Genomic DNA, 26,956 nt, shown 5'->3' with positions numbered 1-26,956 from the left:
CCGGCCGTACAACGGGACTTGTGCCAGTAGTGCTTCAGCTGTGCTTCTAGAAATCATCGTCCCCATTATCTCTCCTGATGTGTTTTATTATCTAGAAGAATTGCCCCATCTCCAGGAGACAACGCTACCCGCCCTGCGGGGTCCCTACAGCCGCCTCCTCAGGGGCCGGGGGCGGTCGGAGCTGGGGGGGGCCCGCGGCTCACCTGAGGCGGCGGCGGTGGCCACGCCTCTCCCTGCTGTGTCTTTAAAGCCCTCCTCCTCCTCTTCCTCCTCCTCTCCATCCCTCCATCCTTGCCTTGCCGCTGCCGCTCGTAGCCACCGGGCTCTGCCTCGCCCGCCTTCTCTCCCCACCCTCCCTATCCCCGCTGCCCGCCATGGCCGACATGAAGACTGGCCTCTTCGCCAAAAACGTCCAGAAACGCCTCAACCGCGCCCAGGAGAAGGTGCGCTCCGGGGCGGGGGAACCGCTGGGAAGGGGCGGAGGGGGAAGAAGGGTGCGGCGGCGGTGCCCGGGGTCCGCGAGAGGATGCGGCTCCGCTCGCGTCCAGCGCCCGCCGCTGCGGCTTCCCCTCTCCTTGCCCGCGGGGGCGCCGGGCCGGGGCCGGGGCCGGCGGTGTTATTACGTAACTGACCCATTTCACCGCGCCCGCGCTGCCCCTGCGCCCCGCCGGCCATTCGCCCCCCGCGGGGATGCGGCGCTGCGGGTGCTGGCGGCGGCTGCCGCAGGCCCGAACCGGCCGCCGCTCCCTCGCCTTTGAGGCGGCGCGGGGCTGCCCGCGGGAGTGGCACCGCACCGCACCGCACCGCGGGCGGGGAAGCGCGGGCTCGGTTCGCCTCGCTTCACCGCCCGCCGCCAGCCCTCCTAAGAGGATTGCCTTTCCTTTAATACCCGCGCCGGCTCATCCCCGGCTGCGGCGATCCGCCTTGCTGCAGCCGCGGCGTGACAGGCACCGCTGCGTGTGATGACGGGAGCCCGCGGGGGCCGGGGTGCTGGCGCGGCCCGCTGCTTCCTCAGCGGCTGCTGCGGTTCTGGGGAGCTTCTCGGGATGTCGTGAGGCTGGTCGAAATGTTCTGCAGCTGACAGCGTGTACTGCTTTGGAAAGTCGGTACCGATTTTAGCCTGGAAATGAACAACGGGAGAAGTCGGGGAGAATTTGCAGGAGTTTCTGACCAAAGACGAGAGCCTTATTGGCCACTGTTTGTTTTGTTCATCTTCATTAATGAAAGCTGATAGCTGTATAAATGTTCTGCACAAATAGCTCCTGTGAAGCTGTTGGGTGTCTCAAAACAAGATCATAGATACAGATATTAGGCCCAGCAGAAAAGCACTTGTCTATGACTGTATATAGCAGCCGTGTCTGCTGTTAGTACAGCTTGCAATAAAGCTGTTCCCAGCATGAATTTTGCAGACATAGTTGTCAGTAAGTGTTGCGAGTCATCCCTTTCGAGGGCTAATAAAGCCTTTATACCCCTCTAGCACATATCCTGTATTGCTATGTACTTTGGTAATAGGGCTCTGGAGAATTAAGAGAGATTCTTTTATGAGCATATTTCTTATATTTCATTGCCTATAAATCCTCACTTTCTTTTTGGTCACACATTGAATTCTGTGGAGCTCCAGTGGCATAAAAAATGCAACAATTAATACGTACAAAAGTCATACATAATTGTGTTATTATTTAAGAATCTAATTGTTGAGGCTGTCACAGACTAGTGATTAATTTTCCCATTCAAATACTCCTGTATAGCTCACCAGGTTATAAAGTACTAGACTTCTCAACACTAAAGTCATGATGCATTTCCATTCTTGCAGGCTTGGACTGCAACTGCTTTCAAGTAAAACACATACACACTCTTTAATAGTTCGAAGAGATCTGATGATTTTATGGTGTGAGTTGACTTGAGTTGGTAGTTGGAGTAGAAGCCTAAAAATATTGTTTATTTCCTTGTGTCTTTGTCAGTTATGATTAACCATCTGGAAAAGCACTGGTGCAAGTCTTAATCACATTTACTGCTTCAGGCTGTGTCTGTTCCAATGTGGGGGTCCTGCTCACAGAAATGTGTCCGCATACCAGGTAGAACACCTTAATGTGAGTACCTGAGGTACCCTGTACCTCTCAAAGACTGCTCATGCACCAGCCCCAGGACACGTACCTTGATCCTGATGGGTGCCTTGGGTGCAAATCGAAGATGCTGTTGGCCTCTGATAGATGGTCTGCTCTACCTCCACTTTGGTGATCGACCATGCTAACAAGGGGAGAATTTGTCTGGTTTGATCTTCATGTATTGCAGTTAGGCATCTGGCAATTTTGGCTTCTTTATAGTGTCTGTGGTGGTAATTTCTTATGTCAGTGGTCTAAAAGTTTATTATTTACAAGATGTTAGTGGCCTTACACAGAGTAGGTTGTAGTACCAGTGGTCGGACACAGAGCAGGGCACAGGATCATGTAGCTCTGTATCCATGCCTCCTCCTTCCTGGCACATGTATTGTTATTGCATGAGCTGTGCATGTGTACTCTTTCATGTCTACATGTCTGGTTAGCTTTGAGTTCCTTTCTGTCTATACAACAAAAAATCCTTCATTATTTTTGCTAAAACTTTACTCAAAAAAAAAAGGTTCCCAAATGGGAATGATTGAGTTTTGTTTATTTGTTTTGGGTACTTGATGACAACAAGTAAATTTTATTGAGGAGATGAAAATGTATGATTTGTCTGATTCTTGATGGTGTGAATAGGATGGCATTGTGACAGGTGTGTAATATCACACTGGCTTAAAGAGATTTTAAATACACTGACTTGTTTTTATCTTGATGCTTCTATCGGATTTGTGCACCTTCAGTTTACTGACTGTGTCCTTATAGATCAATGTTTTTATAAAGCATTTTCACATCATTTTCTATTATTTATTGAAGCAACATATGTATTAAAAACATGGAGTGGCTCTAAGACATAGACCTTCATTTTGGATTTCAGTAAAGCTTTTGATACTGTCTCTCACAGGATCCTGCTGGATGAAATGTCCAGCCCACAGGTGGATAAACACAGCATGCAGTGGATGAGCAAGTGGCTCATGGGTTGGTATCAAAGCGTTTCAGTGAGTGGGGTGACAGACTGGTGAGCTCTCACTAGTGGGGTTCTACATGGCTTCATCCTCAGCCCAGTGCTCTTCAACATCTTCACAAATTACTTGGATGCAGGACTGTAAGGGATACTAAGAAAGTTCACAGATAATAGAAAACTGGGAGGAGCTGTTGACTCTGTTGAAAGCAGAGAGGGCCTGAAGAGAGACCTTGGCAAATCAAAGGGCTGGGCAATCACCAACCATATGAAGTTCAGCAAGAGAAAGTGCCAGATTCTGCACTTGGGATGGGACAACCCTGGATGTACAGACAGACAGACTGGGGAACAAGATGCTGGAGAGCAGCACCACAGAAAGGGACCTGGGGGTCCTGGCTGACAAAAAGTTAAATGTGAGTCAGCAGTGCCCGCACAGCCAGGAGGGCCAACCATGTCCTGGGCACATCAGGCACAGCATCAGCAGCCAGGCAAGGGAGGGGATTGTCCTGCTCTGCTCTGCACTGGTGCAGCTTCACCTCGAGTCCTGTGTGCAGTTTGGGTGCCACAATATAAGAAAAATATTAAGCTATTATAGAGCACTCTAAAAGAGAGTTAACAAAGGTCATGAAGGGCCTTGAGGGGAAGCTTTGAGTATGAGGAGCGGCTGAGGTCACTTGGTCTCTTCAGCCTGGAGAAGAGATTGAGGGGAGACCTTATAGCAGTCTGCAACTTATTCATAAGGGGAAGAAGGGTAGACACTGATCTCTTCTCTGTTGTGCCCAGTGACAGGACCCGAGGGAATGGCCTGAAGTTGTGTCAGGGGAGTTTAGGTTGGATATTAGAAAAAGGTTCTTCCCCAGAGGGTGGTGGTTGGGCACTGGAACAGGCTACCCAGGGAAGCGATCACAGCACCAAGCCTGACAGAGTCCAAGAAGCATTTGGACAATGCTGTTGGGTTCATGGTGTGACTCTTGGGGATGGTCCTGTGCAGGGCTGAGAGTTGGACTCAGTTATTGTTGTGGGTCCCATCCAACTCAGTTTATTCTGTGATTCTCTGATTCATTTATGGAAAATATTTTTCTAATGATGTTATCATTATCTTCAGTTCCTTGCTGTCTAGGAAAAATTTTAGTTGTACAGTGTAGGTAGTGTGTGTGTCTTGGCACTATTTCTATGACAAAAGCTAAATAACCAGAAAATCTCATATTGGGCAAATCTCTGTCTTGCGTTAGAAGTGTTAAATCTGAGAGTTATATGGAAATAATAATTGGACACTCTATTTTTCACATCATCCAGGTGATGGTGCTTTATGTGGTACCACGTGCCCTGGCACCCTGATTTTGAAACAATGAATGTGCCATCTATTAAAATACTCTGGTCATCACATTTCTTCAATGATTTTTGCCCCAAAATGCAGGAAGTATGGACATGCTGAGCCTGCAGTATCTGTTAAAATCTGCCAAAAGTCAGCTGAAGAATCTGGATTAAAGTTTTAAAAAGACCAGATTGATTTAGGAGACTATATCCCAGCCATAAAAGTTAATGAAATGCCAATGTGTTTAAAATGAAACCAGAACAGATGTTTTGGTAGCCAAGGCTGACTGAGTCAATTCTAAGGACAAGATTACTTGAATGAAAAGGCTGAATTTGTATCTCCAGGTTTATCTGGAAAATTCCGTTTAAGCTGATAACCCAATGTATAACACTTGTTATCTCCTTGTCCTCTCTTCTATAACCCAACAACTCTAGTTGAATAGGATAGTGCAGCTGGAAGAGACCTACAATGACCATCTAGTCCCACTGACTGAGCACTTCAGGGCTGACCAAAGTTAAAGCATGGCTTTAAGGGTACTGTCCAAATGCCTCTTCAACACTGAGAGGCATGGCTGGGGGATGCATCAGCCACCTCTCCAGGAAGCCTATTCCAGGTTTTGGCCACCCTCTGGGTAAGGAAGTGTTTCCTCATGTCAAGTCTGAACTTCCTCTGATGGGCACAACCTTGAACTATTGCCCATGTGTCCTGGCACTGGGAGAGGACGAAGAGCTCAGCACCTCCCTCACCACTTCCCCTCCTCAGGAAGCTGTAGAGAGTAGTGAGGTCACCCCTCAGCCTCATCCTATCCAGACCAGACAAGCCCAGTGCCCTCAGCTGCTTCCCAGAGCACATTCCTGCCAGCCCCTTCCCCTCCCTGCTTTGGTGCCCTTCTCAGGACACGTTCAAGTACCTTCACATCCTTTTTAAACGATGGGCCCAGAACTGCACACAGTGCTCGAGGTGAGGCTGTGCCAGTGCTGAATTCAGCAGGATAATCCCCTCTCTTGGCTGGCTGGCAATGCTGTGTTTGATGCGTCCCAGGATGAGGTTTGCTCTCCTGGCTACCAGGGCACACACACTGCTGATCCCATTGAGCTTCCTGCCAACCAGCACTCCCAAACCCCTTTCTGCAGGGCTGCTCTCCAGCCACTCCTCTCCCAGTTCAGACTCGTGTCTGGAATTACTCCATCCCAGGTGCAGAATCCAGCATTTGGTTGGTCTTGCTCAGCTTCATGTCATTGGTGACTGCTCCAGTCAATCCAGATCTCTCTGCAAGGCAAAGCCTCGTGTCCCATGGGAGAGTCAGCAGCACTTCCCAGTTTGGTATCATCACCAAACTATCCGTGCATTCAACTGCAGCCTCCAGATCACTGATAAAGTGATGGAACAGAGCTGCCTCTAGAACTGATGAGCCCTGAGGAACACCACTGGTAACTGGTCACCAGCCAGACGTCCTGTCGGCTGCAACAATTTGAGCCCTGCTCTTCAACCAATTCTTCACCCAGCACACTGTATACCTACTCATTCCACTGTTGGACAACTTGCCTGGAAGGAGGCTTTGAGGGACAGTATCAAAAGCCTTTCTAAACCCCAGAAAAACTACATCCACTGTCTTCCCTTAATCCAGGCAGGTGACCTTATTCTACAACGTTATTTAATTAAGCAGGACTTTCCCTTTGTGAACCCATGTTGACTGTGTCTGATGACTGCATTGTTTTTCACGTCTTTTAGTAGAACCCAGCACGACTTTCTCCATATTTTTTTCCAGGTACTGAGGTTAGGCTAACAGGTCTGTAGTTTCCTTGGTCTTCTCTCTTGCCTTTCTTGTAAACTGGTGTAACATGGGCTAATTTCTAGTTGGTGGGGCCTCCTAAGACATTTTGTAGATGATTGAGAGTTGTCCTGTTGTAATGTCTGCTACAGTTACCCATAGTACTCTGGGGTGAATCCCATCAGGCCCAATGGACTTATTAATATTCAGCTGATAACAATTGGTCCCTTTCAATTTCAATGTCCATAAATGGAAAGTGTTCCTGCAGTCATTGTCCTCTGAGAATTGGACAACCCAATGTAGCAACATGGACATTAGTTCCATCACAGAGAGGAGACAGCTCTTATGGGTGGTCTCTGGGCTACAGGGTTGGTTTCTTCCATGACCTGAGAGAAAAGTAGCAGCATGAGGTTCTTAGAAGCCAAGTGGCACAGAATGTGTCAGGGGAGCTCAGCAGCTGTACCCAGTAGACGACAACTGAGGGCTGGGACAGCACTCCAGAGGCCTTCCTCCAAAGAATGCTGGGCGGAGGGGTGGTGGCTGGTCTGTGGCAGGCAGGGCTGTGCATGGGGGACCCCATCACCCTCATGTCACAGTGTCACCACCCTGCAGTGCAGCAGTGCCTTGGGGGGGGCGGGGGGGAGGGCAGGACAAAAGGGAGCATCTTCCCACGTCCTACTGTCAAAGCTGGCCTGGAGCCAGCCCACAGACATCCAAAAGGAAGTCCTTGAGGAGACAGTGGAATTACTTGGAGGAGGCTAAGGGAGGAACACTGGAGGCAAGGCCAACTGCCAGTAGCGCTCAGCCTTTGGGAAACATATGCAAGTCCATCAGAGGAGAAGAACCGCCAAGACCTGGAGGTGCCTGAGGCTGTCTGGCCTTTTCAGCTGGATAGCACTAGTAAGTTCAAGTGAACACCTTCTTGAGGAGCATTGCATGGCCCTGTCCTCAGCCCCTTGTGGAGCCAGGGGCAGCTGCTATAAGAAATGGGATGCAGAGATGTTGTCAGGCATCCTATGGCTTTGTAACACCCAGTGGTGCCAGGATTCTTAACCCTCAGGCTTCTCAGGCTGAGGACATTTAGCCACTTTTGGAAGCCCCTGAGATAGCTCCAGGTTGAGGGAGAATAGGGCTTAGGCATATCCTGAAGACATAACCAGACTGTGGGATGAGGAGTGAGGCCTTGCTCACATGCTTAGGGAATAGCTGATTATCAGCAATGGCATCAGGAGGGAATTTTCGCTCAGGGCAGATTGGAACTGGTTCATGGGGGGAAGGGGATGGGGTGGGGTTGCTTTCTTCTGCAGCACTGAGCATGACCCCTGTTCACAGCTCCTTCAGGCCCTTCTGGCTGGGTTGCTGCCTGCTGCTCATGCCCCATGAAGCTAGCCTTTCATGCCCTGCACTGGGCAGGAAGCTTTCAGACTCCCAGGGTGGGCCCCAAGGGTGGCCTGGGGGTTGCTTCTTGTCCTCCATAGCACTGGGCACAGCCCCTTGTCAGGGCTCCTCTGGGCCCCTGCAGCTCCTTTCTTGCCTGCTGCCCTCACACCTCCAAGGCGCCAGTCATGCCCTGGCTCTCTCTGGCTCTCTTGCCCACTGCAAGTTTGGAGCGGGACTGAGCTCTGCTCTTCCCTTGGCTCCATTTCCTATGGGGTTCTTGCATCCATCCAGAGCTGCCTTTTTCTGTTCTCCTGCCTGCAACACAAGCACAGGACAGACATGAGAGTGCTTTTCATGCATCCCTGGCCTGGGAGCACAGCAATGAAGCAAATCTTGGAAGGCAAAAACTGTGTTTGTAATTGATATGTGTTACACTTTGGAACCATGGTAGTACACACCTTTTGTGTTGTTGCTTCTGATTCTCATTCTTCATGCTCTCACCCTCCAGGAGACAGGACCTGCTGGGCCTGTATTCCTGCTGCTGCATTCCGTAGCTCTGTCACTTGCCTTTTCCAGACTACAAAGGATTTTTCAAGCTAAACTGAAGAACACATCAGCCTGCTCCTGGCTACACATGCACATTGTGGTAGTGGTTGTGAGCATCAGTTCTGAAACTGATTCAGAAAAACAAACATTAAAATAATATCCTATTGTGTATCATGTGTTCTTGAATGTGTTTTTGGATCAAAAACTCCCTGGAACTTCACACAAATAGCAGTCTCATCATTATTTGGCTCATGGTGAGTGCAGGGAATAGAATAGAACAGAGCAGTTATGCCATGTTAAACCCAGAGCGCTGCATGACAAGGTTCGACCCAGGTCTGAGGGCTCCACCCCAGAGAGCAGCTCTGCAGTGCAGGTCCCAGGCCCACCCAGGAGAACGGAACAGAGATGGGCACACCTACAGCAGGGCTCAGGCAGGGACTGAAGGTCCCAGGAAGAGCTGGGACACCTCCCCTGGGCCCTTGGCAGGAGATGGTGGGGGTGTGGGTCCCAGGAGAGGCCAGTCCCAGCCACTGAGGCCTGTGAGCACCCCCACGTCCTGGCAGGACTAGACTTCAGTGCTCATGTGCTCTTCTTCCGACACTGGTGGTTGGACACTTTGGAGACAGACTATTGGGCCAGATGGACCTTCCCTGTGAGATTGTGCTGCTGTTCTCAGGCTCTTGTGGTTTTAGTATGTTCTTCCATAGAAAACAGACCAGACATTTCTAAAAATGAGCACAAGGAGCAAAAAAGAATATTCACGGAGAAATGAACAGGTATTGCTCACCTCCAAATGGTTTGCAACCATTTAGATGAGAAGTACATCCTGCACCAGACTGAAGGCTTCATCTTTGAGCCTTGATAATATCAGAGGTGTGGGGGTTTTTTGTCCTGTGGAAACCCAGTGAAATTGGATAAACCCAGCAAAATTTCAAAAAACACTTTTTGCAAATTAGTGCAGATGGTTCCATTATCTTGAGATGATCCACAGCTCTGGCCCCCTCAGACAGTACACACCTCCTTCCCACAAGGTGACACAGCCAATGCCTAGGCTGGGAGATGGTTTTGGGTATTTAGTGCCTTCTGCTAGTCCAGTGCTGGGAAGAAATGTCATCAGAGGCAATCTCTCAGTGTGTACTGGTGTTCAATTTCTTCACGTGGTGGCCTTCCAAAAGTTTCCCAAAGAAGACCAGTGGAGCACCAGAAGCAACGCATAGAAATTAAAAGACAGAAAAATTAAAACACAGAGAAAAGACCCTTTTGTTTCAGTAGACATCAGATGTGGGAGCCCAGGAGTCACCGAGGTTCAGCCAGGGACCTACAGTGGTAGAGTCAAAAAGCACTGATAAACCCACAAAGGTGGGAATAGGCATGACTTGGTTCCCCTTTCTCTGGGAAACACAGTCTACAAGGAATTGTTCATGGCCCAGAAGAGACAGCTAGTGCTGGCATTGGTGATGAGCTTGCTCTGGTGTCTCATCCCCGTGGGGAATAATGCCCTTGGAGACCCCAGCATGTGCACAGAAGAGTGCCCTGGTGCCAAGTGACAGAACTTGCTGGGGGGGCCCTGGGGAGCTGCCACAGAGTTCTTTCTAAACCCTGCACAGCACCATCCCTGGCCATCCCTTGCTATTGAGCTGGACTGATTTAGGACAGTGTTGAGAGTTGGGAAAGATGGGCAAGGTAGACTGGTACCGCCACTTTTGGGGCCCACCCAGGAAGTCTGGGAAGCCTCTTCCCTCCAGATGTGGGCCACAAGGGCCACCTTGTGGAGCATGAGCAGCAGTATCTGGCCAAAATGGCCCAAAGGAGCCCTGACAACAGGTCATGCTCAGTGCTGTAGAGGAAGGTAAAAAAACACCTGAGGACACTTGATAGTCCACCATGGGGGAAAAAAAAAGCGATTCTCCCCCAAGCTGCAGGGTGTGAGAGGCCATCTTCATGGGGCATGAGCAGCAGGCAGCAGCCCAGCCAAAAGAGACTGAAGAAGCCCTAAGCAGTGGTCAGGCTCAGTGCAGCAGAGGGAGGTAAAATAACCCTGGGTCCCATTACCAATCTGTCCCAGGAGAAAATTCCTTCCTGACCTCAGTGCTGGTGACCAGCTATTCCCTGAGCACTTGAGTGAGACCTTTCACTTCCTTGTCTCATAGGCTGGTAAACCATCCTGGAGATGTCCATATTCTGACTCAACATAGAGGCATCTCTAGGGACTTGTGAGAATAGCTACAGGCCCCCAGCCTAACAGACCTTGCACACAACATTCCTTCCCATGTCTGGCAGGACACCACTGGGTGCTCCAAAGCACTGGAATCTCTTGTGGCATCTCTGCACCCTGTATTTTACAGCTGCTGCCCCATCTCTGCAGAGCATGAGAGCAGAAAGCTCTGCAATGCTCCTCCTGAAGGGATCCCTGTGGTCTTGCCAGTGCTCTTCAGCAGATAAGGGCTGAGAGCCTTGGGCACCTTCAGATGTTCTAGATCTTTGCATCACCATCAGCCCTGTTCACCCCCCCATCTTCCCTTCCCTTCCCTTCCCTTCCCTTCCCTTCCCTTCCCTTCCCTTCCCTTCCCTTCCCTTCCCTTCCCTTCCCTTCCCTTCCCTTCCCTTCCCTTCCCTTCCCTTCCCTTCCCTTCCCTTCCCTTCCCTTCCCTTCCCTTCCCTTCCCTTCCCTTCCCCCAAATCCTGTTACTCCAAGTCTTGTCTCTGGCTCAGATGTCCCTGCTCATTTTCTGTGCCTCCCTGGCAGCCCTTCGGGGAGCGAGGGTGCGCTGGCTAACGTCGAGAAAGCAGAGCAGAAAGTGACGGTCGGTGGACAGGGAGGAGAACTGGGTGCAGGCTGAGGCCATCGTTCCTCTGATAAACCAGCGGTCCCTGCTGCCCCCTCTGCCCTCAGCTGCAGCGGGATTTGTTGGAGGAGAAGATGGCGCGGATATGGCCTTGCGACTCCAGAGGCCCATGGCCGTGCCCAAAAGCCCAAAACAAGGCAGTTACCACCCACAGTGGGGCGTGAGGGGAGAGGAAAAAGACACCAGGAGAAGGGGGAGAAAGTAACCCTCAGAGACTGTGTCAAAAAACCAACAATTTATTTCCTTCTTCTACGAACAAGGGTTCTTGGCTTGTGCCACCGCCGGCGGGACGGCCTCTTTGGGGGTTGGGGAGAGTCGTGAGGGCCAGAAGCCCTCCTCTTTGCAGGGCGCCGGGGCCCCTCGGGCAAGCAGTCCCTGTCCCGGCCGGGAGAGGAAGGGCTGCGGCTGCAGCCCTGGGCAGAGGGGCCTGCTACTGCTGCTGCCCCGCCCGGCTCCTCCTGGGGCTGCTCCCGCTCTGCAGGGTCAGGCGCGGATGGAGAGCGGACGGGCCCCCCGTGGAGAGTGGCTTCCAACGTGCCGCTGTCCGCTTCCACGTTGGAGACTGCAGGGCTGCAGGAGGAGGCCAGCAGGATGGGGGTGGGAGTCCCCTGGCAGGAGGCAGAGGGACCAGGGATGGCTGTGCGACCCTCCTCTTCTCCCTCCTCCTCCTCCTCCTCCTCCTCCTCCTCCTCATCAGCATGGGAGTTCAGGAGGTTCATCTGCCGCAGGATCACATCACTGCACCGGTCAGCGGCAATGTCGATGAGCCGGCGCACAAATGCCACCGTCTCCTCCTGCAGCAAGGGGTGCAGCTCCCGGACCAAGGCCTCCTCACTCAGCCCATAGCGGCATAAATTTACTACGATGGCGCTCTGGGCCAGAGCCACCTCCCACCAGCTGGCTCTGAACAGCTCCGATATTTCCTGGTTCAGCCAGGGCAGCAGGGGCTCGAGGATTTCTGAGTCCTGGAAAAAGCCTGCCCAGACCTCAGGTGGGAAGCCAGCTACATAAGTCCTGGGCATCAGCTCCGCAGCCCCCTGCTCATCCTGGTGGCCAGCAGCTGATGAATCCGAGGGGCTTGGAAGAACTATCTCCAGAAAGTCTTCCTCTGACCGAACAGAGTAGATGATGCTGTTGATAGCCTGCCTGCACAGGGGGCACGATGGTTTCCTCTTGGCCCACCGCACAATGCAGCCCAGGCAGAACATATGGACACAGGGCGTTACAGAAGCGATTTCACCTTGAGTGTCACGGCAGATGGGGCAGTTCCACTCTGTCTCCGTGGCCATGTTTGCGTGTTGCAGCAGAGCTGGGGACAGCAGCTGCTCCCTCTTGCTGGCGTGACACGCTGCAAAATGGTCACTTGCTGTCCCAGGGAGATGGGCGGGTAGAAGAAATGCCTAGGCCCCTCAAGAAGGACACACTCACAGCTCCCCAAACGCCATCGCCCACCCCAGGGCCGCCCCATGGGCACATTTCCTGCACTGCTCACCTGTGCTGCTGCAAGCACCACCCACAGTACTTGGCTTCCTGAACCAGGTAGGATTGAGGAAACAGGCAATGTCTCGCAAATGAGAACTGAGAATTGCTGACAGCAGCTCCCAACAACCTTGCAGGAGTCCAGTCCTCCCAGGCACGCTTGCCAGAGGTCCAGGCGCGAGTGAGTCGGGGCCAGGCTCTGCCCATGCCCAAACATAAGCAGTGAGGGATGTGAGGTCACCGAGGTTGCCATCCATGGAGTCTTTGGACTGCTGATGTCACAGTCCGCTGTACTGTGCAGACAGCCTTGACTGCCTTCCAAACCTGCCATAGCAGGCCTTTCTCCCCTGCAGGTACACGGCATCGGGAGAAAAAATGGGGTGCGTGGGCCATGCTGTGCCATCATTTGTTCATGCCTCTGGCTTTTATAATCATTTCAAGTCATTAGTCCAAGCACTTCTTCTTTAGAAACACGTTATCTCTTAGTTTTACATTTTTGTGACGGGAGGGTGCTGTGTACATCAGGCACATGGGTTGGCCTTTTTAAATCTTGTGAGATGACAGCCCATATTTTCTATTCACAGTACTGCTTGTCTACACCACTGGCAGAGGCAAGCACAACCTGACATTTCATGCCAGTCTCCACAAACTTCTTGCACGGTTGTTTTTAAATTCAGATTTTTTTTCCTCCCTACAGCCCACTGGATTGTGGTTGATGGGCACAATGGTGTGGTCATTAGCTCAGTGACGATTAAAACCCTCTGTTGCTCTCATCCCATTCAAAAATGAAGTTGAAAATGGACAGGTAACTGAAAAATAAGCATCAAGCACAATTTTGGGCAAACCAGTCAAAAATGTAGAGAAAATCTATACTGTCATTGAGTTTTAATCTCTCCCCCTTGTGGTAGTGCTTGCCACAGATTGGGCCACCCAAGCAAGGGCAGGTCTGTCTGTTCTTCTTGCTGTGCTTCCCAAGCTGCTTCACCTGCAGCTTTCAGGGAGCTGTAAGTCACTCCAGCCAGCCTTGCAGCTGGGCATTTTCTGCCTCCTTAGGATGTTTTACTAAAACTAGTGGGAAGTGATCAAGTGAGTTACAGCTTAAAACCAGCCTGGGAAAGAAGAGGATTTTTAGAAGAGTTTTCCTGCCTCATCTTTACCATCTTCTCAGGAGTATCTTCTAGGGAAAAAGCCCTAGGCACAACACAGGATCCTCCCTACCTTCTTGAACCCTAAAAATACATAACCTCGATCAGTGCCAGCTGAGCAGGAATTTCGTTCCTGTTCAGTGTGAAGTGAAACTTCTACAAGCCAAGTTCCTGCTGCCTGGATGAATGAGGCCAGTATCCATGGTTCTCTGTTGGGGGAAGGTAGATGTGTGTGTTGGTCTGACCTTTTTCTTGGTTCTTTCCCTGCATTGACCCCCTTCACTGCTGAGGGCAGCACCAAACTGTCCCCTGGCCCCTCCCTGGGCCCAGGCCATTGTCATTTTTAAGGGCAGGATCTTTTAAGGATCCCTAGAAGAGTTCTGGTTTATTATGAGAGGGAAAGGTTAAAAAAACCCAACCAATCATCTATCTCTTTGGATCAGGGACTTACCTGAGCATCCTTGGAGACTCTATCTATTGTACCACTGGCAGTTGGCTTGGCTGACCCTGGGCTGTCCTGTCCAGGTGTCTCTGGTTAGCAAGCAGGATGGGATGTGGTTCTCTAAGGAGATTTGTGTTTCCACTGGGTCCGTTAATTACAGAGCCCATGCTCAGGATGGCCAATCAGTAGCACTGGGGTCAGGAAGGAATTTTTCCCCAGGGCAGATTGGCACTTCCTGGGGAGTTTTGCCTTCCTCTGCAGCACTGAGCATGACCCCTGTTCACAGCTCCTTCAGGCCCTTCTGGCTGGGTTGCTGCCTGCTGCTCATGCCCCATGAAGCTAGCCTTTCATGCCCTGCACTGGGCAGGAAGCTTTCCAGACTCCCAGGGTGGGCCCCAAGGGTGGCCTGGGGGTTGCTTCTTGTCCTCCATAGCACTGGGCACAGCCCCTTGTCAGGGCTCCTCTGGGCCCCTGCGGCTCCTTTCTTGCCTGCTGCCCTCACACCTCCAAGGCGCCAGTCATGCCCTGGCTCTCTCTGGCTCTCTTGCCCACTGCAAGTTTGGAGCGGGACTGAGCTCTGCTCTTCCCTTGGCTCCATTTCCTATGGGGTTCTTGCATCCATCCAGAGCTGCCTTTTTCTGTTCTCCTGCCTGCAACACAAGCACAGGACAGACATGAGAGTGCTTTTCATGCATCCCTGGCCTGGGAGCACAGCAATGAAGCAAATCTTGGAAGGCAAAAACTGTGTTTGTAATTGATATGTGTTACACTTTGGAACCATGGTAGTACACACCTTTTGTGTTGTTGCTTCTGATTCTCATTCTTCATGCTCTCACCCTCCAGGAGACAGGACCTGCTGGGCCTGTATTCCTGCTGCTGCATTCCGTAGCTCTGTCACTTGCCTTTTCCAGACTACAAAGGATTTTTCAAGCTAAACTGAAGAACACATCAGCCTGCTCCTGGCTACACATGCACATTGTGGTAGTGGTTGTGAGCATCAGTTCTGAAACTGATTCAGAAAAACAAACATTAAAATAATATCCTATTGTGTATCATGTGTTCTTGAATGTGTTTTTGGATCAAAAACTCCCTGGAACTTCACACAAATAGCAGTCTCATCATTATTTGGCTCATGGTGAGTGCAGGGAATAGAATAGAACAGAGCAGTTATGCCATGTTAAACCCAGAGCGCTGCATGACAAGGTTCGACCCAGGTCTGAGGGCTCCACCCCAGAGAGCAGCTCTGCAGTGCAGGTCCCAGGCCCACCCAGGAGAACGGAACAGAGATGGGCACACCTACAGCAGGGCTCAGGCAGGGACTGAAGGTCCCAGGCAGAGCTGGGACACCTCCCCTGGGCCCTTGGCAGGAGATGGTGGGGGTGTGGGTCCCAGGAGAGGCCAGTCCCAGCCACTGAGGCCTGTGAGCACCCCCACGTCCTGGCAGGACTAGACTTCAGTGCTCATGTGCTCTTCTTCCGACACTGGTGGTTGGACACTTTGGAGACAGACTATTGGGCCAGATGGACCTTCCCTGTGAGATTGTGCTGCTGTTCTCAGGCTCTTGTGGTTTTAGTATGTTTTTGTGAGGGAAACAGCTCAGGCAATTCTAAAAATGAGTACAAAAAAAAGGAAAAACAATCCACCAGAAGATCAACAGGTACTCAACAGGTGTTCAATTCTTGAGATGTCTGCAACCATTTAGATGAGATGTACATCCTGCACCAGACTGAAGGCTTGATCTTTGAGCCTTGCTAGTGTCATTGATGTGGTGTTTTGCCATCCTGTGAAAACCTATCTTAGCTGAACACTGATGAGTTTAAAAAAACCACATCACACTGTGTTGTGTGCATCATCTTGAGATGATCCACAGCTCTGGCCCCCTCAGACAGTACACACCTCCTTCCCACAAGGTGACAGAGCCAGTGCCTAGGCTGGGAGATGTTTCTGGATATTCAGTGCCTTCTGCTAGTGCAGGGCTGGGAAGATTTGTCTTCAGAGATTTCCCCAGTGTGTATTGGTAGGGAAAGGAGCAGCTAGGAGAAAATAGATTTGAGTAGAATAAAATAGTTCCGTTTAAACAGACCTACAATAACCATCCAGTCCCACCACCTTACCACTTCAGTGCTGACCAAAAGTAAAAGCATGGCTTTAAGGGCACTGTCCTAATGCCTTTTCAACACTGGTAGACATGGGTTCACTGACCACCTCTCATTGACCCTCTCATAATAAATCCAGCTGGTGCTGTCACAACACTTCCAAAATTCGGTTGCAGTAAGGTTTGTTCCTGGGCATTTCTTATGTAGCTTCTGAAAATCCAGATAATGTGTTTTTTGATGTTTAATTTCTAAGTAATATATGTGGTTTCATCTGAAAGTTAAACCAGTACATACTCCAGTTTATGGGAACTTTGAAGGCATAACAAGGGTTTAAAATGTTGTAAAGGAGGAGATTGTATGAAAGGAAACAGTGAACTTTCATCTGGAAGAGAATTTGTGGTTCTGTACAAGTTCTGTTCTGTAACTGATAATGTCTGCTCTGAGGCAGGAGACTAGTACGTGCAAGAATATACTTGTGAAAGGCATGTTACATATATTACAGCTGTGCTGACCTGCTTGCAATGTGATGACATGGTTCTAGCAGCCTTGGGTTCATAACAGCAAACTCCTGTCTAATGATTTAAAATGTTGGCCCCACAGATATTACAAAATCTATTATATTGAAGTCATTACAGCATTATGACGTGCCTCAAAATTTGGGGATGTGCTGGCACAAGCACACACAGTAATGAGGTAACTTCACCTCTGAAGACCTAGTTCTTAATTTCTGAGTTTATAAACAAAACCAATAATAAGTCAATAATTTCTCATGTGAATGGTATGCTCTAAACTATGCAGATGATATTTTTCTATCTTCAAGTTCAAGTGTAATGAAAAATTGAATTTCCTTTTTTGAAAGTTCTTTTTTTTTTAAATAGAAATTATAGAAAAGATGGAGTGCAAGTGGTTATCTGGCCCATTCTACTAAACGAAAGTGGAATCAACTGTACTTAAAATTATTCCTCAGGAATGGTTTTCTTGCCAGCCTTTTGAAGTCTGTAATGGTAATTTTGCAGCTTCCCTAAATTGATCCATACCTTTGCTTAGGTACCTCCAGTCAGAAAGTTCTCTTCTCTTAGAATGTAAATGTATTTTTTTGCAGTTCAAGTCCTTTGTTCCCTGTTCTAGCTTTCCTTTTTGTAGAAGAATGTGTTCTTTCTTCTTGCCTCAAAATTTAGAAGTGGTTTTCCTCTTTTGTCAGCATTCCCTCTATCTAACTGGAGTCATCACATGACCCTCTCAATCAGTTGAAACAGTAGCTCTTATTAAAATATTAATTGCTTTCAATTATTTTAGTTTCCAATGTACAGGTTAAAAGGTAGACATAGATTTTGGTTATCTGGGTGTGACACATGAAAGAAAGGGGAGAGAAAGCCCCCAAGGCTCCTTCCTATTAGGTTCTCATATGATATTTTCCCTGCTTTGTAAGGAAAGGTAATCTGTTTCTCCTGTTCCAGTTCACCGCCTATATGCAGTATTAACCATGATCTTGTAAGTTGCTACATAATACACTCTTCCTCACTTTCACTTAGTTTCCACAAGTCAAAGAAATACTGATTCTTAAGTTTTATGGGGATCCATAGCTCTGTGTTCACTGGCCAAAGCATTATTATTATCAAGGTTGCCTCATCCTCAATTATTGCTTGACAGCTTCATCTTTTCTCTTTTTTTCTTTCCCATTTCCTTTTTAGTTCTTTAGTATGGGCCCCTTCCTCTACTGTTCTCTCTACACGTCACTTAAACTCTCTCTTAAAAATAAAACAAAATTTTTAAAAATCTATTACTAATTCATGGGTAGTAGTCTGGCCACCTTCTTCACTACATCTTGCCCCTCTAGCAGATCGTCTATCTGGCGTTGTTATATTGTCTAAGACTTAATGTTTGTGAGCCAAGGACTGCCCCATAGTAGCTGTCAGTGGTCTGCAGACACTCCACAGTGCATGCCACCTTCCTGTTGTGGCACTTCTAAGAGTGTGACTTTATAGGCACATAGAGGAGAAATGTTGAGGTGGTGATAACTTGTGTATCTGGAAAATGCTGGAATTTCTGGTCTGGATTGATCAGCAGTGCCCGCCTCCTAGATTAGGATGTGCTGCTGGACTCTGGTGCAACCAGTTGTTGTAGATGGTGAGGGTGAGAGAGCAGTAGATGAGGGCAGGAAAGGAGAATAGACATTGCTTTTCACCTCACTGGCCCAAGTTTTATGTGCTGGCTAGGAGGAACAGTGAAGAAAACTGCCCAGCATCTGTCATAGCAGGGTATTTCAGTGGGGATAAATGGCAGAGAACAGCAGGCTAAGTATAAGGTGGGGGTGAGCATGGAGGGGAGAGTTTTTCAATGCCTGTGCCCACCTTTCCTGCAACACACCTGTCCAGGCTGTGGGGAGTCCTCTCTTAGTGGCTTGCCAAGCCAGTGTGGGACGATAGACAGTATACTGACCTTGGGAGAAAACAAAAATAAAGGGTGAAAGATGCCCTTTAACACATTTTTTGCAGTTGCCTACATGAATAGGACCGTAGCACCCTGAATGCGCCTGAAGATGGCAGGGGGATTTTTCACTTGCCTAAAATATATGCAGGGGGATTCACCCCCACAAAAACCCTGATCAGGCAGCAGTGACTGCCTGCTATGCCAGTACTCTCACTCGCCTCAGGGACTGCAGTGTGTGGGGAGAAAGAGTAGAAGGTGGCTCTGCTGCTTCAGTACAGAGGGCATTTTCCCTAGGGAGCGGTTGGTTTAGTTCATTGGGTTCTGCTGCAAACTCAGCTGCTCAGACCCTCCAATCCATAGTGATTCAAGTGCTGGGTCACTCTTCCCTAAATGTTCTGTGGCATCAGCATCAGTGCTGTGCAACACTGAATCTTTGCTGTTCTCAAACACAAAATCATTTATTCCAGACTTGATGAATAGCTAGTTAGTCAGAATGATAAACCAGTGACCAACTTGGGAAAGCAATTTTGTCATGTGTGGCCATGTTGAGTCTCTGCTAATTGGAGTTTATTAATCTGTTTAAGTGGACATGGTAAAACTTAGGCTGCAGTAAAGACACATGTAACACATTTCTGCTTGTGCTATGAGAAAGCTAAGTAGGAAATAGCCTGTTCCTCTTCCTGGTTGCTTTACCTTTCTTTCTGTTGTCTCAATAATTATTCTTCATTATCTGTAGGACATTAGCACATGTGACATTCTGCAGAATTGGGGACAAAACCAATTACAAGTGAAAAATTGTGTGGACAAGCACTTAGTTGGTAAAATTCTGTTTAGACAATTTCTCAGAATGTTGGTGGGGCAGTGGGAATGCTCAGAGGTCTTTCAGTGGGCAGAAGCACAAAAAAGTCAGGGACTGCACCACACTTCAAGGCTCTGGGCTCAGACTCCCAGTGCCCTGCTACTACTTTTTATTGTCGTGCCTTCTTTTTCTTACGACCTCTTTTCTGACAAAAAGCTTCTGCTTACTCCCAGATAAGATTCTCTGCTTTCTTCTCCATGTCTCTGTAGATTAATTCCTTTGATGTTCTCTTAAAGTCTCAGCTTTCTCACTTTCTAACCCCATTTCTTTGTACACACAATATTGCTGTATCTGTGGTTTGTAGCGAAACAGAGGCCAGTGCTACAGTCTGTGAACTGCAGTCAATCCTCTTTATCTATAATATGAAAGAGGAGGGTATGTACATATGAGCCTGTACATGCTTGAAAGACACTGGCTTTCCTGCTTTTCCCAGGTTAAATTGAAAAACATGTTAGGAGTAGGTTGATGTTTTATTTTTAACGAAGTAGAGGTTTGAGAAAATAAAAGTTGCTAAAGAATACAGATAATCTGAATTTCCTTTCTAGACTGTGATCCTTGGTAAGAATTTAGTTGTGTCTTTACAGAAGTATATGGGGTTTAGCAGTATATAGCAGAGGTAGGTGGTGGTCTGTAATGCCATGAGAACAGTTATTTATAGTCATGATTAATGCTTTATGTCTCACCAAAGCCCAGTTAAATGACCCACATGTACAAGGGTTAATACATACTTATCATAGAGTAGGAGATGAAACACTGCATACAGAGAAGAAGCTTGATCGAATAAAGGCAATCCATTTTTTGTGGAGAATAATCAGTCTTTGAGATCTGAAAAATGACACTGATATTTCATATAAAATACATGTATTAGTTTTAGATTCAGGAAGTTGTTTAAAGACTTATTTGCATGCAGGACATGTAGAGGAATAAATTAAAATATTATATTCCTTTTAAACCTGTACAGATCTGTTGTAAACATAAGCTGTTGCTTATGTTTAAACTAGGCTTCCTGTTGTTTAACTTGCTATTGTAACCTAAATCCTTGTTAGTTTATGTGGGTGTTATCTTTTCACACTGGTATAGCCACTCTATGCAGTTCAAATGAACTTTTTAAGTACGGAAGAGACACTGCTGAAATGGATCTGCTGAGAGCATGAAGTATGTTTTTCAAAATAATGTTGCCAGTAATTTTAACTATAGGACAAATTTTAGTCCTATAAAAACCATAAGGAATGGTTAATGAGGGCAATCAGGAAAGAATTTAATTGATTGCCTCATCTTTTTCAAATCTGTGCTAACCACATTCTTATCAAAGAGGAGACAGAGGCTTTTGGTGAAAGGCAGAACACAGAGGAGACAGAAGCAAAATAAAAGATCATAGATGTACTGGGGCCTGAAGAGAAGCGAGAGCATGGCTCAGTCTAGAAGCAGGCTGGTCTGGGGCAGGTTTAGGCCAGGCATTCCCATGGCTTACCTTGCTCAGGAGAGAAACTCATCAGGAGAAAAGTGCACAGTAGTAACTGAAGACAGGCAAAGGGTGGTTGGCTGCTGCTACCACAGCATGGTCACTGCAGGACACATTCAGGAAATGGTAAAGGAGTGGATTCATTCTATGCAAAGCAGCAAGTGGAAAACAAGCACAACAGAATAAGGTCAATGTCCATGGTTAGCTGAAGGCCAAAAACACACTGTGCTTTTGGAGATGCAGTGTGAATTTGAAATATGGAACTTGGATTTAAAGAAATGTGGAAGACTAAAAGGGTAAGGAAATTTTTTTGATTTTAAAAAATAGCACAGACCTCCTTCTCTATTCTTCAGTGGTTTCTGGATTAATTAGTAAAGAAATGAATATACTCCTTATGATGTGACAATCTTGCAAACTGCCAAAATGTGATTTTTATTGATAGTACATCTCTAAACATTTAATTCTCAGTTGACATGTGCAGGCAGAGTTAGTATCAGGAAAGTTGTATCTTCATGTTTGTTAATCTTCCCTTTCCTTTCTTATCTCTCTCTACTCTTTCTCTTCTTCTGTCATCCTTTCTTGCTGCTTGCTCTTTCCCTTTCTCTCTTGTACCTGTAACCAAACAAGTTGTTGTAGACATAACCACCAAAGCCCATTTAGAAAATGATTTGACTTCTGTTACTTGATAGATGAACCCAGTTGCACACTTTAGATTTTTTAAAAATCAGTACTGAGCCTCCAAACGTTGTAGGCTATCAAAGAATACTGGATGTTCATTTTGTTTTATTTGTCTCCTATTGTGCATGAGAGGAGGGACAGATGGTGCTGCTGGAACAGGGCTCTATTCCCTCAGGGTCTGCAAGGCTGACCAAGGTCCTCCCTGTGAGGGAGAAAGCTGGGAATAAAGTGACAGCGCTGAACATAGGCAGTGCTGAATATCTGGAGAAAAATTAAAAGACAGGGAAGGTGAAATGGAGAGCCAAGTTGTCGAGTAATTAAGACAGTAATTAGACAGGCACCATGAGAAGTGCAAGTGTGCAAGCTGAAGGAGCCGGCAAGGGCTACATTCATAGGCTTTGATTTTATTGGGAGTTCCAGCTGAGTTCACAGGAACTTCACCCAGGTTGTAGCTTTAGGGTTAAGCCCAGCAGTGCTGTCACTCCAGATTCAGTGGAGTCAAGGTGCTGTTTGTACCCCAGGGCTTTTGAACTTACTCCTGCTCTCTATTCTTGTACTAAAAAAAAATCCCTCATATGAGATTTGTGCTTCCAGGGTCTAAAAACCTTGTTTCAGAGAAGACAAACCTCACTGATATTTTGCAGAGCTGAACACAGTTTTATTCTTAACACCACCCTGGCATCATGTTTTCCTGTAGCATCAATCCAAGAACATAGTTGTTGCAAGCATAGTGCCAGCGTCTTTTATACAAAGTTTCATATTAGTGTAGAAATAAACAGTAATTCAGAAGTTGGCTGAGAATCTACTTTGATTTGACAGCCAAGCTGAGAAGCAAATCAGGAAGAAATTCAGGCAACCTTTAGATGGCAAACACACACATGCCATTTGAATGGCATCGTAAGTCCTAAACAAGTCACTCCTCCAAAAGTCATGGCTTAGCACTTTCCATGGGAAGATGGAGAGGAGCAAGGTCTATCAAATATGGTTCAAATATGGACTAAAAAATATTTTGGATCAAGAGCACATGTTTACAGACTGCAGGATGAATTCAAACTTGAGTACAGTGTGTTTATCTCAGTGTTTCAACTTGGATCGTGCGGGTTTCTATAGTGAGGGCAGTTTTCTAAATGTCTGTTACAGCAGGGATTACTGTAACATGCATATATCAAACCAGGAGTCCCATGGAAAAGAAGTATATATGGACAGATTCGTGGTAGATGTTTCAGGGAGGTTTATTTCTCCGGCCGCATGGCCGGGGCTCTGCTCAGGAACACCTCCAGTCACAGGACCCGAGGGTCCTTGGCCATACTGGGGAACACAAACCAACCAATGGGAAATGAGGCTGGCCAGGGGCAGGGAAACCCCGTGTCTCCCCCCCAGGGCCCATCTCCCAGGGCTCCATGGCAGGGGGGGAGACCCCAACATCTCACCTGTTTTATTTTAATAAAAGGAGAATGAAACAACTGGATAAACATAACAAGAACAGTTTCAAGACAAAACAAGCACCCTCCTGAGTCTTAAATGTCCAATCAGATTCTGTGGAAACTCTTAGGGCTGACAGAAGGGAGACAGAACTCTCCGGGCATGCTTTGTGGGGAAACTGAGGCAGGAGAGGGTTTAATTTCTTCTCTCCCTCTTTTCATCCCCCCCTCGGCATCGGAGAGGAATTGTAGGGAAATGGAATTGTATAGGTGTTGGGGTCCCTCCCCTGCCATGGAGCCCTGGGAGAGGGGCCCTGGGGGGGAGACACGGGGTTTCCCTGCCCCTGCTTAGATTCATTTCCCATTGGTTGGTTTGGGTTCCCTGATAACGCCAAGGACCCTGGGGTCCCGTGACTGGAGAGTTCCTGAGCAGAGCCCCGGCCATGCGGCTGGAGAAATAAACATCTCTGAAACATCTACCACAAATCTGTCCATATATACTTCGTTTCCACGGGACTCCTGGTTTGAAATACACTTGTTGCAGTAATCCCCGCTGTAACAGACATATAGGGAAGCCATGGGGTGAAAAACGGATTAGGAATAAACTGGGGATAGGGTAAACTTAGGAAAGGGTTCATATTGGGTATAGGGTAGAAGGGGAAAGTAGGCTGCGGATAGGGAAGCTGCTGGGATGGATATTGTTTATAATTTCGTGCATAACAGCTGCCTTTGACTGGAATACCTCCAGGCCCAGTAACATTTGCTGCTTGTAAACCCTTCTTTCCTTGCACTATATCAAATTGTACAACTTCCCCATCTCCTACACTTTGCAGGTAATTTTTAGGGTTATTCCTTTTAATGGCAGTTCTATGGATGAATAGATCTTCCCCTGTATCATCTCGTGTTATAAATCCATAGTTGTTTTTTACATTGTACCATTTCACAGTTCCTGTGATTTTCGTTGCTATAACTTGTCCTATCACGTGCTTGCGTGTTCGTTGTGGCTGCTGGTCCCGTGTGGCCGCCGCCTCGCCGACTCCGACGTCTCGGCCGGGCCCCCGCGTTGCGGCTGCTCCGCACCCTCCGAGCGGCGCTGCTCCGGTGCGTGTCTGGGCTCTGAGCGGCCCCGCGTTGCTATCGCCGCTGGCTCCGTGGCCTGTGAGTGGTTCTGCTCCGCAAACTCCACACTGCTTTGAGTGCGGCCCCGTTCCGGCTCGGCGCTGCGCTGCGCGGCTTCTCGTGTCGCTGTGGAAACCGCCACTTCTCCCTCCGCAGGGCTCTCCGAGCCGTGTGCTCAGAGCAGGCTGCCACCCCGATCCCTGGTTCCTGGCTGCTCGTGGCCCACGGCACCCGCGGCGCCTGCGGCAGCGCTCCCGCACTCGCGGCCGCGTGGCCGGGGACCCCGAGGCGGGGATGGGGTCCGCGATAAGGCGCGCGCTCCCGAGGGGGCCGGGCGCATCCAGCACAGGCACCTCCGCCGGCACGGCTGCAGTCATGTGCTCCCGGGATGGCGGCCGCGCGGCCTCGGCCACGGGATAAGTATGATCTTCTGCTTTAGGGGTAATGGGACCATACAAATGCTCCTCAAGAGCTTCCCTGATTATAAGGTATGCACGGAAAGCTTCTCTTTGATCCCATACTTTATCCCAGATCTCGTCCCAGAAACACCCCTCACAAGATTCAGGAGGTTCGATATCAAAAAGTAAGTTCGAGAAATATCGGAGAACCTTTTGAAAAGCCAGATGAAAAAATGTTCTAGATCTCCCGGTTGCATTACTTTTTTGTTTTGTTGTTCAAGGATTCCTTTAACTTCTAGATGCATTTTTCTCTGTGGCTCAGAGAGCCCCATTTCCCACGATTCTTCCATAGTCCAGAGAGAATATCCAAACCAAGATGAGAAGAGAGAGGTCTAGAGTGGGTATTTTACTCACGAATTTTCCTCAGGGATTGGTGTCTTGCCCGCATTCCTCCACCAGTTTGTTACAGCAGGGATTACTGTAACACGCATATATCAAACCAGGAGTCCCGTGGAAACGAAGTATATATGGACAGATTCGTGGTAGATGTTTCAGGGAGGTTTATTTCTCCAGCCGCATGGCCGGGGCTCAGCTCAGGAACACCTCCAGTCACGGGACCCGAGGGTCCTTGGCCACACCGGGGAACACAAACCAACCAATGGGAAATGAGGCTGGCCAGCGGCAGGGAAACCCCGTGTCTCCCCCCCAGGGCCCATCTCCCAGGGCTCCATGGCAGGGGGGGAGACCCCAACAATGTCCTATCTGGAAAAGAAATAAAATAACTGGACCCCATGAAAAAGGATGTTTTAAAGGAAGCATTGTGCAGTATTGAGATTGCTAAGTCACTTCTCTGAAGGCCCTGTTTTTGTGAGCAATAAATAATTTTTTTCTCTCTAGTATCCAATTTCCAATTTGTCTCAAAGCACTTATACCAATAGTGTTTTGCTAATGCCCATCAGTAGCTCATCCTACCAAAGGCTTACCATGAAATATGTGCTTAGTACTGGTGTTGGATTGCTCAGTAGCATCTGTTATCAGAAGTGTTGGTGGAATTTAAAGTAGTCATATCAACCTGACTCAGGCTTTTCCCTTCTCTGACTCAAAGAAGGTTATTTTCTACATTCTTTTATACATAAAGATTCCTTACTTGCATATAAGCAGTCACCAATCAAGCAAATTTTATTACATATTAATGCATCTTAGAATTTTTTGCCCATTGAATGGATCTAAAAAAGAAGGCAGTGTGAAGTCAGTCTCAAGTGCCAAGCTTGCTATTCCTCCTTTCTCACTCTGAAGCTCAGGGTATTTTCAGTTCTTCAGAGAGGGTGTTATCTTTACATGTTGAACAATAAAACCCAAAACCACCTCTGGTGGATTGTGATGGATCTCTGTCTTTTTTTGTTAAGTCTTGGGAAAAAAAGTGAAAATAGTAAAGAGTTGGACAAAGGTTTTCTAAAAGTGTCACAAACTCATTTCTACTCTAGGAGATATATACCAACAGGTTATGTATACATCTAAACCAGCTTTAGCTATACCAGTAGTGAACAGGATGTTTCCAATCACACCAAAATTACTTGCTGTATTACTAAAAATTGTTAAAAGTAGAGTAAGTGTTGTGCAAGGTTTTTAGGTCTAGGACTTTCAAAAGAGCTCAGTTCCCACTGGCTTCCTCATTTAATTTCAGGTTGCTGGTAAATCAGTTCCTTATTCATGAACATGCCTTTCTGTGCTGCTAGCACCTATTTAATTGTGGTTTGGAGGGTTTCCACCTTGTACCCTTCAGTTATCTAGAAATCATGACTCTGGGGAGACACAAAAAGTATGGGTTTAGGTTCCTCGGGGAAAGCATGCTCTGTTGTCTGCATCTCATCTCCATCCAGTGTCTCCCCTAGTGAAACAGGGGTTCTCTAAGCCTTCATTTGGTGTGGTCTCACCTGAAGGGTAGAAAATCCCATGCCTGAGCAGGTGTATATCTCTGTGCACTGCAGGAGAGAGGGTTTGCACTCATGCTCACCCAGATCTGCACCCTGAACACAGTTAGTCTGGTCTTTATGGTATTAGCAAAATAAGTTGTTGAGAGCACTTAATTTTCTTATCCCTAACCTAATGCTTTTGTGCACAAAGACTTTAGGGCCAGTCTAGTTTGATGCACAACAACAAAGTTGCTAACAGTTACAAATCAGGGACTTGTAAAAGTCGTACACTTGATACTGATACATGGTCAGGCTGTGCATCCATTGAAGTGAAAGAGAGTAGTCATTTGAATCATTGAGAAACTTTAACTGAACACTGGTCTGTCAAGGGGTGTTGGTTGCAATGGGAAGCTGGTAGACAAGCAATATATGGTGAAGATAAAAAGCCACTAGATAAGTTCCCTGCTTTTACCACATTTGCTTGAGGCTCTTTCTGTACTGAATGGGACATACACAGACTTTTCTTTGTAGGTCATCCCACAACAAAATTTAACTTCAATCTAAAGTTTTACTAAAACATTCCACATCCTCTACAATGA

The 26,956-nt window shown here is 47.9% G+C and overlaps 2 protein-coding genes across 9 annotated transcripts in view; one reads left to right on the top strand and one right to left on the bottom strand.

Moving 5' to 3' along the window:
- Positions 1 to 246: 246 nt before the first annotated feature.
- AMPH (amphiphysin) overlaps positions 247 to 26,956 on the top strand; it is a 136,549-nt gene continuing 109,839 nt past the window's right edge. For 5 of the 8 annotated variants that reach the window (XM_032103235.1, XM_032103225.1, XM_032103218.1 and 2 more), the window contains exon 1: positions 247 to 443. In XM_032103235.1, coding sequence (XP_031959126.1) covers positions 375 to 443 — 69 coding nt within the window. In that variant the 5' untranslated portion in view covers positions 247 to 374. The remainder of the gene's footprint in view (positions 444 to 26,956) is intronic. The other 3 variants (XM_032103204.1, XM_032103243.1, XM_032103251.1) reach the window with 3 other exon arrangements.
- Positions 11,136 to 14,994, bottom strand: LOC116441408. The gene is made up of 2 exons (XM_032103262.1): positions 14,775 to 14,994; positions 11,136 to 14,631 (listed from the first exon to the last, which is right to left on the bottom strand). Exon 2 carries the CDS (start codon positions 12,202 to 12,204, stop codon positions 11,152 to 11,154), a length of 1,053 nt encoding a protein of 350 aa, XP_031959153.1. The 5' UTR covers positions 12,205 to 14,631; positions 14,775 to 14,994; the 3' UTR covers positions 11,136 to 11,151.

The sequence above is a fragment of the Corvus moneduloides genome, chromosome 1 (assembly GCF_009650955.1).
Source record: "Corvus moneduloides isolate bCorMon1 chromosome 1, bCorMon1.pri, whole genome shotgun sequence".
Lineage (NCBI taxonomy): Eukaryota > Metazoa > Chordata > Aves > Passeriformes > Corvidae > Corvus > Corvus moneduloides.
Note: the sequence above shows the minus strand (reverse complement) of the source record. Positions and strands in the feature narration are given on the sequence as shown.